Here is a 13,635-nt window from a genome sequence, read left to right on the forward strand (position 1 = left end):
CTCCCTTAATGAGCAGTTTTTGAGACTTCATGCTTGTAAAAACATTACTTTTATTTAAAAAGTTTTAGTTGTTTTTTGCAGAAGAGTATCTTCCTTACCATTACATTTTCTTTAAATCAGTTTAATTCATATTCAAGTGAGGAAGCCAAGTTGCAGCTCTGTGTGCTTGATTTTGGCTTGTTGACTATCTGGGGTGATGCGCAGGGACACAATCACCTTTTCGGGCCTCCCTGATGGCTGTTCTCTGTGGAGGGTACATGGCAGGTGGAGAATTTGTTTTCTTAACTCCAGCCGTCCTGGTGGGCATCGGGTGGTATCTCCCTGGGTTGATTGGCATCTGTGGGTTGCTATCACATTGAGGAGCTTTTCCTGAGGGTGTTGGCCGTGGTGCATCTTCTTGGAGCCTTTAGTCCATTTAACACATTGGGTTGTCTTTTTTATTTTATTTTTATTTTTTGTATTTTTTGAAGTGAGAAGTGGGGAGGCAGAGAGACAGACTCCTGCATGCATCTGACCAGGATCCACCTAGCATACCCACTAGGGGGCGATGGTCTGCCCATCTGGGGCATTGCTCCATTGCGGCCAGAGTCATTCTAGCGCCTGAGGCTGAGGCCATGGAGCCATCATCAGTGCCTGGGCCAACTTTGCTCCAGTGGAGCCTTGGCTGTGGGAGGGGAAGAGAAAGACAGAGAGAAAGGAGAGGGGGAAGGGTGGAGAAGCAAATGGGCGCTTCTCCTGTGCGCCCTGGCTGGGAATCGAACCCAGGACTTCCACACGCCAGGCTGACGCTCTACCGTTGAGCCAACCGGCCAGGGACGGGTTATCTTTTTATTTAAGAACTCTTTATGAATTTGTGATACAAATATCATCAGATATTTGCAAATATTTTCTCCCTTTCTGTGGGTAGGTTTCACCTTCTTGATGATATCCTTTAAAATACAAAAGTTTCAAATTCTGGGACAGTCCAATTTATTTTTATTTCTTGTTGCTTGTGGTTCAGGTGTTATATCTAAAAAACCTTTGCCTATTCCAAAGCCGTGCAGATTTTCACCCGTTCCCTTCAGAGAATTTTATAGTATTTGCTCTTACATTTAAGTCTTTCATCAGTTTTCAGTTCCTTTCTGTATATTTTCTAAGGGGTCCCCCTTGATTCTTTTGCCTGCAGACATCCAGGTGTCTGTCTTATCATGATGTCTGTAGGTGTAAATCTCTTACATCTGTCCTGCGTGGAGTTTACTCTTCTTGGATATGCCGATTGATATTTTTCATAAAATTTGGGATTCTTCTCTTTTTTTCTATTGTGAGAAAATAGCTATAACATGAAATTTGCCTTTTATCTCTGTTGAAATGCATCCTCCAGTGGCATTAAGTTCATTCACAGTGCTGTGTGGTGGTGGCCCCTGTACCTCCACCTGCTTCTTCACCCGAGCTGCGCCCAATCAGCATTGTGCCCCCACCAGCTAACTCTGTGTAAATTACATGTTCTTTTCCAGTATACAGGAAAATACATACAATTTGACCATCTATTAAGACCAAAAATTAGTTTCAGAATATGTCACAGAATTTATCAAGGCCATATCTTTTTTTTTCGTTGTTCAGTAATTATTTCATTTTAAATTGAGTTTATTGGGGTGACACTGGTTAACAAAATTATACTGGTTTCAGGTGCCTAATTCTACAGCACATCTCTGTACACCATTTTGTGTGTTCACCCCTGAGTCAAGTCTCCATCACCATTTACCCCCCTACACTCTTCCACCTTCCCCTTCCCCCAGCAATTACCACACTGTTGTCTGTGTCCATGAATTTTTTCTTTTTTTTTACTCAAACTCTCCACCCCCCTTAGCGATTTCCCCTCCCCCAACAGCTGTCAGTCTGCTCTCTCTGAGTCTGTCTCTGTTTTGCTTGTTAGTTCATTTTGGTCATTAGATTCCACATATGGTCCTTCTCTTTCTCTGACTGGCTTAGTTCATTTAGCATAATAATCTCCAGGTCCATCCATGCCCTCGCAAAAGGTAAGACTTCCTTCTTGTTTATGGCCAAGTAGTATTCCATTTTGTAAATATACCACAGCTTTTTTATCCACTCAGCATGAGCACTAGGGCTGCTTCCAGATCTTGGCTGTTGTAAAAAACGCTGCAGTGAACATAAGGGTGCATATATTCTTTTAAATTAGTGAATACTGTGTCTTCCTGTTAAAGAATAATAAAGTTAGAAATCAATATATAAAAACCTAACCCCTGGGCCCTGGCCGGTTGGCTCAGCGGTAGAGCGTTGGCCTAGTGTGCGGAGGACCCGGGTTCGATTCCCGGCCAGGGCCCACAGGAGAAGCGCCCATTTGCTTCTCCACCCCTCCGCCGCGCTTTCCTCTCTGTCTCTCTCTTCCCCTCCCGCAGCCAAGGCTCCATTGGAGCAAAGATGGCCCGGGCGCTGGGGATGGCTCTGTGGCCTCTGCCTCAGGCACTAGAGTGGCTCTGGTCGCAACATGGTGACGCCCAGGATGGGCAGAGCATTGCCCCCTGGTGGGCAGAGCATCGCCCCTGGTGGGTGTGCCAGGTGGATCCCGGTCGGGCGCATGCGGGAGTCTGTCTGACTGTCTCTCCCTGTTTCCAGCTTCAGAAAAATGAAAAAAGAAAAGAAAAGAAAAAAAAAAAACCAAAAAAACCCCTAACCCCTGTTAGGTTTGGGAACCGAGTTTTTTAGTTTATGAATAACAATGCATATGGAAATAATGGAATATTTAGAACTGAATGACAAAGTCAAAACACATCAAAACCTACTAGGTAGAGCTAACACAGCTAGCTTTCAGAGGGCATTTTATAGTCTTAAATATATCCATTAGGAAAGAAATTAGATGAATGTTCAATCATAAAAATGGAGGAAGAAAATTGAGTAGAGGAAGTAAAAAGACAGTAGACGTGAGTGAACTAGAAGCACAGTGGAGTGTTACTCAGCAGTAAAAGTGGGTAGTTTCCTGTAGCAACGGAAACCAAGGGGATAGAGGGAGCCAGACAAAGAATTTTTTCTGTGTGAGTGTCTCATATAAAGTCCAGAGGCAAACTAAACAATGTCTTCAGTAGAGTACATAATTTGTCAAATTAATAAACAAGGCAATGAAAAATAATCTTGTTCTGCTGTAGGTGGGATCCCATTTCACTTGAAGTGCTTCTGCTGATTTTTTTTTTTTTTGGTACTTAATTGAGTGAAAAATATTTATAACAGGAAATGAGACTTTGTGTACACCTACATGTCTTTGCTTTGAGTATGATGTTTACTGTTTTCTGTAGGGAGCCAATATAAGCCTACACTTATTTAATCCTGTGGATCGGTGTCCCCAAACTATTGCCTATGGGCCATATGCGGCTCCCTGAGGCCATTTATCCAGCGCCCCCCCCCCCACACTTCCAGAAGGGGCACCTCTTTCATTGGTGGTCAGTGAGAGGAACACTGTATGTGGCGGCCCTCCAACGGTCTGAGGGACAGTGAACTGGCCCCCTGTGTAAAAAGTTTGGGGACCCCTGCTGTGGATTGTGGAAATCCTGTGAATGGTGCAACTGTGGCAACCTTCAATATTTTTACAAGTGACACTTTCTCCTTCTGGTCGTTTTTACTTTTGATTCCCAAAACAAGCAGTGGTTTAAAAAAAAACAGTCATATATATTTATAGTAGTAAAATGAAATATTTATAGGTCAAATATGGTATTTCTTTTTAGTAACTATTTGTTAATGCGTTAAAATATTTACTTAAAGTCATTCGGTTATTCAGGACTTAAGTTGGGTCACTGTGTCTCCACACTGTCTCTGTTTTCTGTTGTCCGTGTGTGTGTCACTGTTTCAGGCTATCAAGATGGACATGACCCGGAAGCTTCGGGACCGTCCAGGCGAGGGAGAAGAGGAGGTTTCCGTGGCGGCAGCGGTGGCGGCCGGGGAGGATTTGGTCTGGGAAGTCCAAGTTAGTAGTGGGCTGCAGAAGGTTGTTATGAGGGTTACATGAACATAGCTTAGCGCAGAGGTGGGTACATAATCACCTGTATTGTATGTCCATTATTTAGATGTGTGAATGCATCCTGGTTAGGTTGGAGTATCTGAATCTTCCATTTGCCTTGTTTCACGTTAGCTGTCACTCAGTGTTAGAGCCTGGCTGACATGGCTGACTGTAGACACTGGTGGCCTCTTTGTGGCTCTGTGCCCCCTGCACCTGCTCTCACTAGCACGGCTGCTGGCCCGACTCCCCTGCTACCCTCTGCCTGGTCTAGATGCACAGTTAGTTTATTTACCAACATTTGAACATTTTTCATCAACAATTGTATTCCTGCCTGACCATGTGGTGGCGCAGCAGATAGAGTGTCAGACTGGGACGCGGAAGACCCAGGTTCAAAACCCTGAGGTCGCCAGTTAATGTGCTGTCTCAGGACTCCCTGTTGGATGGCCCGTCTCTGCTGACAGACGAGGGCAGATCAGTGGTTCTGGAAGCTAAAAACAAATTTGCAATACTGATTTACTAGATATGTGGCCGATTAGTGAGTCATCACTGGAACTGCAGGGGCCTGGGGGTGGCTGGGCAGTACTGGTGAGGGCGCCCTGGCAGCAGTGGGAGCCAGTGCCGGCCTGGGCAGGATGCAGTCAGAGGGTGGTGTCTGGGCTGACCCAGGGCTCCTCTTCGGAGGTGGTTGAACTTTACTTATATTGTATTTGGACATAGCATTTTGCCCTAACTTACTTTATAAAATAGAAGAATTTTATAAAGTTTAATAAAAATTTTAATGAAATAAAAATTTTGTGAAGTAATGTGTAATTGAAGGAAATAATTTGTATAAAAATTCTTTGTGCATTACTTAGAAAAATACTCGTGATTCCTGTTAAATTTAAACTATTTTACCCCACACCTTTAATTTCTGGCACTATAACTTGATTTTTTTTTTTAGTCATGATTTAAAAACTTCTTAAAAGTAACATTATCTGATTTTATCATCTACAGACCTAGACCGTGAGTATGAACAAGATGAGGGGACCCAGCGCGCTTTCGGGTCTAGAAGACCAGCGTTAGGTGCCACAGGTGAGAACTAGAATTTGTTACTGAATGTCGTCACTCAGATGTGCTTTTGTGTGCTTGGTTCTGGGACTAGTGAACCTAAAACACATGTTTGAGTGTATGGCTCATTGGTCTGCTGTTCGTTAGCTCTGTTGGCAAAAATACACGGGCAATTTTGCCTCCCTTATTAAATTTGTACACTGTCAGTTATTTTTTCCTCTTATTTACCAGTTCATTTGAGGTATAAATTGTACTTTTAATTAGAAGAAGGAAAAAGAAAAAATGAAGTTTGCATTGGTTTTAAAGAAGGGATTCTGAGGTAGGGTATTTAAGGAGAAAATGAAGTAATAGTATACAATTTTTTTGTGTGTGTGTGTGACAGAGACCAATAGAGAGAGAGAGAGAGAGAGACATATAGGGATAGACAGGAAGGGAGAGAGATGAGAAGCATCAATTCTTCGTTGCGGCACCTTAGTTGTTCATTGACTGTTTTCTCATATGTGCCTTGACATATGAGAGGGAGGAGGGGCTACAGCGGACTGAGTGACCCCTTGCTCAAGCCAGTGACCTTGGGCTCAAGCTGGTGAGCCTTGCTCAAACCAGATGAGCCAGTGCTCAAGCCGGCGACCTCAGGGTTTTGAACCTGGGTCTTCTGCGTCCCAGTCTGACACTCTATCTGCTGTGCCACCACGTGGTCAGGCAGGAATACAATTGTTGATGAAAAATGTTCAAATGTTGGTAAATAAACTAACTGTGCGTCTAGACCAGGTGTGGCCAACAGTTTTTATCCCCAGGCCAGATTAGAAACTTTTTTCACAGGCCGGACAAAATATTAAAATTAAAAAATGTTAAATACAAAAATAATTTGTTTAAGTAAACAAAATTTTATTATGTAATTTGTTTATGAATAAATGTGAGTGAAAAAAATTTTAACATACAATATTTTAATAAAAATATAATTACATACTGTATAAATATCCAAACTATCGCAGCCAATTGAAACAATATTTTTAAAATTTATTTTATTTTTTATTTTTTATTTTTTTTACAGAGACAGAGAGAGAGTCAGAGTGAGGGATAGACAGGGACAGACAGACAGGAACGGAGAGATGAGAAGCATCAATCATCAGTCCTTTCGTTGCGCATTGCGACACCTTAGTTGTTCATTGATTGCTTTCTCATATGTGCCTTGACCGTGGGCCTTCAGCAGACCGAATAACCCCTTGCTGGAGCCAGCGACCTTGGGTCCAAGCTGGTGAATTTTTGCTCAAACCAGATGAGCCCACGCTCAAGCTGGCGACCTCGGGGTCTCGAACCCGGGTCTTCCGCATCCCAGTCTAATGCTCTATCCACTGCGCCACTGCCTGGTCAGGCTGAAACAATATTTAATTAATAGAATGAGCTTGAAGGGGTTATATTGCAAATAAAACAATTATTTCATTTTACGAACAGCCTGGACACGTTTTCAGTTATCAACTGCAGCTATTGTCTATGCTACAATACCACTTGATTCAGCACACTTGACCACAAAAATAATGAATTGTTTGACCTTGGGTGCACACTGGCAAACTCCACCTAAGAGAATGTGGGTTTCACATCGCTGCTAAACGTCAACCAGTTCATATCGAGTACAAAAGTTGTAAATCTTTATAATGGAATTTTTAAAAAAAATGAAGTATTGCGAATTTATTCGACCAATTATCAGAATTTAACCCTAGATTATTCACACGCGAAATTCTTTTCCGCGTATCACTATCTTCTTAAATATCTCGATTTCCAATAATCAAAGATGTTTCCGCTTCTAAGAAGCTGAGATTTTAAAGTAGTGGAGAATATTAAAAATTTAATCGTGGGCCACATAAACTCATCATGCAGACCAGATTCGGCCCATGGGCCGTATGTTGGCCATGCCTGATCTAGACAATGAAATATTATTCAGCACTAAAATGAGATGAGCTACTAGGCTGTGAGAAAATAGAGAGAAACCTGAAGTGCACATGACCACGTGAGGAAGTCAGTCTGAAAGGCTGCATCCTGTCCTATTCCAGCTGTCGGATACGCTAGAAATGGAGGAACTCTCGGAGAACAGTGAAAGATCAGTGGTTTCCAGGGATCGGCGGCGAGGGGTGCAGAGCGTGGAGGGTTTTTAGGGCAGCAGAAATCTCTGTGATCCTGGTGGATACACATCAGTCCATACTTGTGTAAACCTTTAGAACTCACAGCACTGAGACTGACTCTGAAGCCAACTGTGGGCTTCGGGTGATTAGCAGGTGTCGATGTGGGTTCATGAGTTGTGTCAGATGTACCTTAGGGGGCATGTTGATAATGGGGAAAGGTATACAGGTGTGGGAATGAAGGAAATGGGAAATCTCTGTACCCCCCCTCAATTTTGCTCTAAAAAGTGAAGTCTTTAAACAAAATATTCAGATGAGAAACAGGTTTAAATTAAATGTTGACTTAAGAGATACATGGACCAAGAGGCTAGGAATCTTGAGTTGTTGCTCAGCATTTGAATAGAAAGAGGTCGGTGGTTTATGTGCTGAGGAGAAGCTGTTCTTTCTCTAAATATTCTGCACAACAATGTCTTACAGGTAATGATGGCACTTACCAGAGCAGAAGTGGGAGTGGACGAGGTGAGTTGCTGAAGTGGCTGTAGCCTAGGGGTCGTTTTTGAGCCAGAGAGAGCTGCTCTGCTTTGGTGCACGCTGGGGAGCCCACACGTGCGCAGCTGCTCCGGAGCTCTTTCCTGCTCCGAACCAGGAATCCATTTTGGTAGCCGTGCCCTGCATGTGCATTTGCTCAGCACCTGACATTTATCAATGAATAACTTTAATAAGTAATATAATTGTAAAATGGGATACTGTGCAAATGTTAAAGGTTGAGAGACATCTATGTGTCTGAATCTTTATTTTAAAATAGTACGTGTTTTCTTGTGAGATAGTTATTTGATTCGGCATAGGGGATAAAGTTTAGCACATGTGATTTGGTACTATGAAAATTATTTCAGTGATAAATATCATATAAAAGGTAAAATGCTTTCTAGATTAGTAAAACAGTAAGGCTTGTTAGATGATTCTGAAAAATTCTCAGGGCTCAGTATTAGACTGAGAGCATTCAAAGCGGCACTCCCCACCCAATTCTTGGATTCTTATTCTAGAAAGAGATTATTAATGGCTGGTTGACCTATACATTCTCCAAATGCTCGCATGTTGTTTGAAGAAGGATTGAGAGACCATTTTGTGAACAAGAAAGTTAGTGGACTGCCATGCGAGGATTTCCCATGCTGTCAGCTTCCCTGCAGCCTTGCTCTGCGCTGTGACCGTATGGAGAGGTGGTGCCCGGCAGCCTGGTCTGAGAGGGAAGGGTCGCAGGTGTGCAGAGAGGAGTGAACGTGGCGGGATGAGGCTGGCCCTGGGGTCTGGGAAGTTGGGTTTGGGAAGGGTTCTCATCCCCTAATGCTAAGAGTGGCCCACTGTGCTTCACCTGTATGTACAACATCGGGGTTTATGCCGGACACCTGCTTTCCCTGAGGGTCTAGACTTTGGGTGTGTGCCAGGCAGCAGGTGCCTGCATCATCTGCCCTGTAGGAAACCTGAGTCCCGAGTCTCTGCTGAGCTTCTTTGGGGAGACGGCACTTCCAGCATGCCGTTACAGCTTCTTTTTTTTTTTTTTAATACTTTATTAGTTTTACCGAGACAGGAGAGAAAGGGGAGCATGGAATGGGAAGTATCAACTCATAGTTGCTTCATGTTAGTTGTTCATTGCTTGCTTGTTGTATGTGCCTCGACCAGGGAAACCCAGGGCTTCGAACCGGCAACCTTGGCATTCCAGGCTGAAGGTTTATCCACTGTGCCACCACAGGCCAGTCCCGTCACAGCTTCTTTCTGGGGCTTGTCCTGTGTGACACCAGGGGAGAGGACTCAGAAGTTGGGCCTGGTTGCCTGTGACTTGGCCCTTGGCTGATCGTCCTCTCTGTCCTTTCTCTGTGATAAGTCATCGCCATGAGACCTAGGAAATCGCAGAACGGGAGGTGCTGCTGGGCACACCCCCACAGAGATGAATGAGGAGTTCCTTTCAGAAAGTAGATCCTTTGCGGAGGGATATAGTAATTAGAAGACATGGACAGCATAAGAAATAGTAATCTATGGCAGGGTCATTGGTGTGAAATCAGCATTTTGAATACTAAGGAAATTTATAATATTCAGGATCCTACTTAATTGTCTCAAGTATTATTTGTACAAAAGGACTTAAAAGATTTCTGTCCATCTCTGGAACTCGTTCTCTCTGCAGACAAGCAGGGAAATGGAGATGTGCCAGCCTTGTGTCCTGACACTGTCACTATGGTTTTCCTTCCTAGGTGGTTACAAAGGTTTGAATGAAGAAGTAATAACAGGCTCCGCAAAGAGTGAGTCTCACTTCAGAGCAGGTATTTGGTTCTTCTAGTGAGGGTACTTTCACCCCTCAATTTTTAAAAACATTTCTCTTTTCTTGGGTTTGATTCCCTTTAAGATTCTTGGAAGTCAGGAGCTGAAGGAGCAGAAGGTGGTGACTTTCAAGGTACAACAATTTTTGTGTGATCCACAGAATGTATATCGCATGTTAATAGAAGTGCAGAATGCTTAAAATTTAACTTTTAAAAATTTTAAGTGAAAACTTTAATGGTCAGTACTGGGAAGTTCTGCAGCATTAAAATTTGACTGTCAGTTTTTGTGTGTCTAACTCTTTCCTTGTAGTCATGTAATGTAGTTTCTGTTTACTGTTTGAATTCCAAGGACCAAAGGTGACCTACGTGCCGCCTGCCCCGCCCGAGGACGAGGACACCATCTTCGCACACTACCAGACGGGCATCAACTTTGACAAGTACGACAGCATTCTGGTAGAGGTCTCTGGACACGACGCACCTCCAGCGATCCTGGTCAGTGTGGTGGTCATTCCTGTATCGACTGGTTCTAGTAGTGCGATCCATTCTTGTAAGAATATGAAAATTTCATCTTTATTATGTAGTGTGTTAGGTTGGAAGTTTAGAGCCATGTCTACCATCTAGAATAGAATTAATTGCTAAGTCGAAAGAGAGGAGACTGTATTTCATCCTCACCTCTCCAAATCACGGTGAAAATTTTACTTAAATTAACTAAAGAGGATACTTTTCTCTAGAGATGCAGGATTTCTGCTTCCTAAGTATGTGAGAAAGTATGTCTTCAGGGAGTGATTTTCTAAGGCATGGAGACCTCACAGTTCCTGTGGATAATGAGCCATCATTGCTGGTCAGAGTTATTTGTATCTCACAGTTAAAGGGGGACAGATGAGATGCTTTTAGAACCACTGCCTGCAGGAGCTGTTCCTGATTCCATCAAGCGGTAGTGCACAGGTCTGGGTGTTACTTTTGGTGGGGCATATTAGTAAAGTAACTTTAATATGTAAAGTGGAATTAATGAAAACATGAAATGAATTCAAATGCGCTATGTTTATGGAATGAGCTGCATGTGATACATGGAGTTGAATACCTGTCCTGTTTTTTAGACCTTTGAAGAAGCCAAACTCTGTCAGACTCTGAGTAACAACATTGCTAAAGCCGGCTATACCAAGCTCACTCCTGTGCAGAAGTACAGTATACCTATCATACTCTCAGGGCGGGATCTGATGGCTTGTGCTCAGACAGGGTCGGGGAAAACTGTGAGTCATTTTCCACGTATGTTCTGCCCACATTCACACGGTTAATGTTGTTTGAACTTTGGTTCTTCCCAAGTAGTTTGAGTCTCTTGTCAGAGTAGAGGTTTGAAGATGATTTCAGTGAACTGTCATATGTATCTATGTTTTCGCTGCTGATTTTGGGTTTTATTAGGGTTTGCATACTTCCAAAGAAAGAATTTTGAACTTTTTAGAGTAGTTTTGCAGTTAATAGATGTTTACTTTCTATAAGTATGTTAAACTCTATCTGGTATTTGGCATTATCTGAAACAAAATGATTGTGGGTGAAGGACTACAGGTTACACAGCACAGAAAAAGGGAGAAAAGCATTTATGTAATGTAAATGATTCCATTTTGGAGTCAAAAGAATGAGAGTGAGAGAGATATGCACCCTATGAAGTAAATGCAGGTTATGCTGTAAGAACAGATGAGACCAGGTTGACTTTAGGACTGATCTGTGGGATTTGTCTGTTTTTTATTAATTGATTTAAATTTATTGTGTTTACATAGATTCAAGTGTCTCACTGAATACATCCCCCCACCCCCATGTTCCCCTCAACATCCCCCTTGCCCCCTTCTCCCCTGTGCCCTCCCTCCTTCCCTCCAGGATTTGCTGTCCTGCTCTCTATAATGCTATGTTATGTATATATAATTTCACTAATCTCTTTCCCTTCTCTGATCCCATCCTCTCCTCCCCTTTCCCTCTGTCTGCTTTCCCTCTGGTCCCTTTGATCCCTCCTCTGTCTCTACTCTGTTCCTCAGTTCACGTTGTTCTTTGGATTCCTCAAATGAGCGAGGTCAATTGATATTTTTCTTTCTCTGCCTGGCTTATTTCACTTAACATAATAGTCTCCAGTTCCCTCTATATTGTCGCAAAAGGTAAGATTTCCTTCTTTTCATGGCCTCATAGGATTCTCTAGAGATGCAGGATTTCTGCTTCTTAAGTATGTGAGAAAGTTATGTCTTTAGGGAGTGATTTTCTAAGGCATGGAGACCTCGCAGTTCCTGTGGATAATGAGCCATCATTGCTGGTCAGAGTTATTTGTATCTCACGGTTAAAAAGGGACAGATGAGATGCTTTTAAAACCACTGCCTGCAGGAGCTGTTCCTGATTCCATCAAGCGGTAGTGCACAGGTCTGGGTGTTACTTTTGGTGGGACATATTAGTAAAGTAACTTTAATATGTAAAGTGGAATTAACAAAACATGAAATGTTTTTTGTATATACATACCACTGCTTTTTAATCCACTTGTCCACTGATGGACACTTGGGCTGTTTCCAGATCTTGGCTATTGTAAACAATGCTGCCATAAACATGGGGGTACATGTCTTCTTTTGAATCAGTGATTTGGTGTTCTTAGGATATATTCCTAAAAGTGGGATGGCTGGGTCAAAAGGCAGTTCCATTTTTAATTTTTTGAGGACTCGCTATACTGTTTTCCACAGTGGCTACACCAGTCTGCATTCCAACCAGCAGTGCAGGAGGGTTCCCTTTTCTCCACATCGTTGCCAGCACTTATTCTGTGTTGTTTTGTTCATAAGCACCATTCTGACTGGTGTGAGGTGATATCTCATTGTGGTTTTAATTTGCATTTCTCTAATGATTAGTGATGTTGAACATTTTTTCATCTCCCTATTGGCCATCTGTATGTCCTCTTTGGAGAAGTGTCTATTCATTTCTTTTGCCCATTTTTTGATTGGGTTATTTATCTTCCTGGTGTTGAGTTCTACAAGTTCTTTTTTTTTTTTTTTTTTTCATTTTTCTGAAGCTGGAAACAGGGAGAGACAGTCAGACAGACTCCCACATGCGCCCGACCGGGATCCACCCGGCACGCCCACCAGGGGCGACGCTCTGCCCACCAGGGGGCGATGCTCTGCCCATCCTGGGCGTCGCCATGTTGCGACCAGAGCCACTCCAGCACCTGGGGCAGAGGCCACAGAGCCATCCCCAGCGCCCGGGCCATCTTTGCTCCAATGGAGCCTTGGCTGTGGGAGGGGAAGAGAGAGACAGAGAGGGAAAGCGCGGCGGAGGGGTGGAGAAGCAAATGGGCGCTTCTCCTGTGTGCCCTGGCCGGGAATCGAACCCAGGTCCTCCGCACGCTAGGCCGACGCTCTACCGCTGAGCCAACCGGCCAGGGCGAGTTCTACAAGTTCTTTATAAATTTTGGTTATTAACCCCTTATCAGACGTATTGTCGAATATGTTCTCCCTTTGTGTGATTTGTCTTTTTATTTTGTTCATATTGTCTTTAGCTGTGCAAAAGCTTTTTAGTTTGATATAGTCCCATTTGTTTATCCTGTCCTTTATTTCACTTGCCCGTGGAGATAAATCAGCAAAGATATTGCTGCGATAGATGTCGGTGAGCTTACTGCCTATGTTTTCTTCTAAGATGCTTATGATTTCATGCCTTACATTTAAGTCTTTTATCCATTTTGAGTTTATTTTTGTGAATGGTGTAAGTTGGTGGTCTAGTTTTGTTTTTTTGCAGGTAGCTGTCCAATTTTCCCAACACCGTTTGTTAAAGAGACTGTCTTCACTCTATTCTATGCTCTTACCTCCTTTGTCAAATATCAATTGTCCATAAAGGTGTGGGTTTATTTCTGGGTTCTCTGTTCTGTTCCATTGATCTATATGCCTGTTCTATGCCAGTACCAGGCTGTTTTGAGTACAATGGCCTTGTAGTATAACTTGATATCCGGAAGTGTGATACCACCCACTTTATTCTACTTTTTCAAGATTGCTGAGGCTATTCGTGTTCTCTTTTGGTTCCATATAAATTTTTTGAATGTTTGATCTATATCTTTGAAGTATGTCATTGGTATTTTAATGGGAATTGCATTGAATTTATAAATTGCTTTGAGTAATATAGGCATTTTAATGATATTTATTCTTCCTATCCATGAACATGGTATATG

General features: G+C 42.8%; 1 protein-coding gene across 1 annotated transcript in view; it reads left to right on the forward strand.

Moving 5' to 3' along the window:
* DDX4 (DEAD-box helicase 4) overlaps window positions 1-13,635 on the forward strand; it is a 53,626-nt gene that overhangs the window by 16,239 nt on the left and 23,752 nt on the right. The window contains exons 7-13 of the mRNA XM_066240873.1: window positions 3,839-3,952; window positions 4,979-5,056; window positions 7,624-7,665; window positions 9,390-9,437; window positions 9,542-9,589; window positions 9,805-9,947; window positions 10,553-10,705. Of these exons, the coding sequence (XP_066096970.1) occupies window positions 3,839-3,952; window positions 4,979-5,056; window positions 7,624-7,665; window positions 9,390-9,437; window positions 9,542-9,589; window positions 9,805-9,947; window positions 10,553-10,705 (626 nt within the window). The remainder of the gene's footprint in view (window positions 1-3,838; window positions 3,953-4,978; window positions 5,057-7,623; window positions 7,666-9,389; window positions 9,438-9,541; window positions 9,590-9,804; window positions 9,948-10,552; window positions 10,706-13,635) is intronic.

This window comes from Saccopteryx bilineata, chromosome 1 (assembly GCF_036850765.1).
Source record: "Saccopteryx bilineata isolate mSacBil1 chromosome 1, mSacBil1_pri_phased_curated, whole genome shotgun sequence".
Lineage (NCBI taxonomy): Eukaryota > Metazoa > Chordata > Mammalia > Chiroptera > Emballonuridae > Saccopteryx > Saccopteryx bilineata.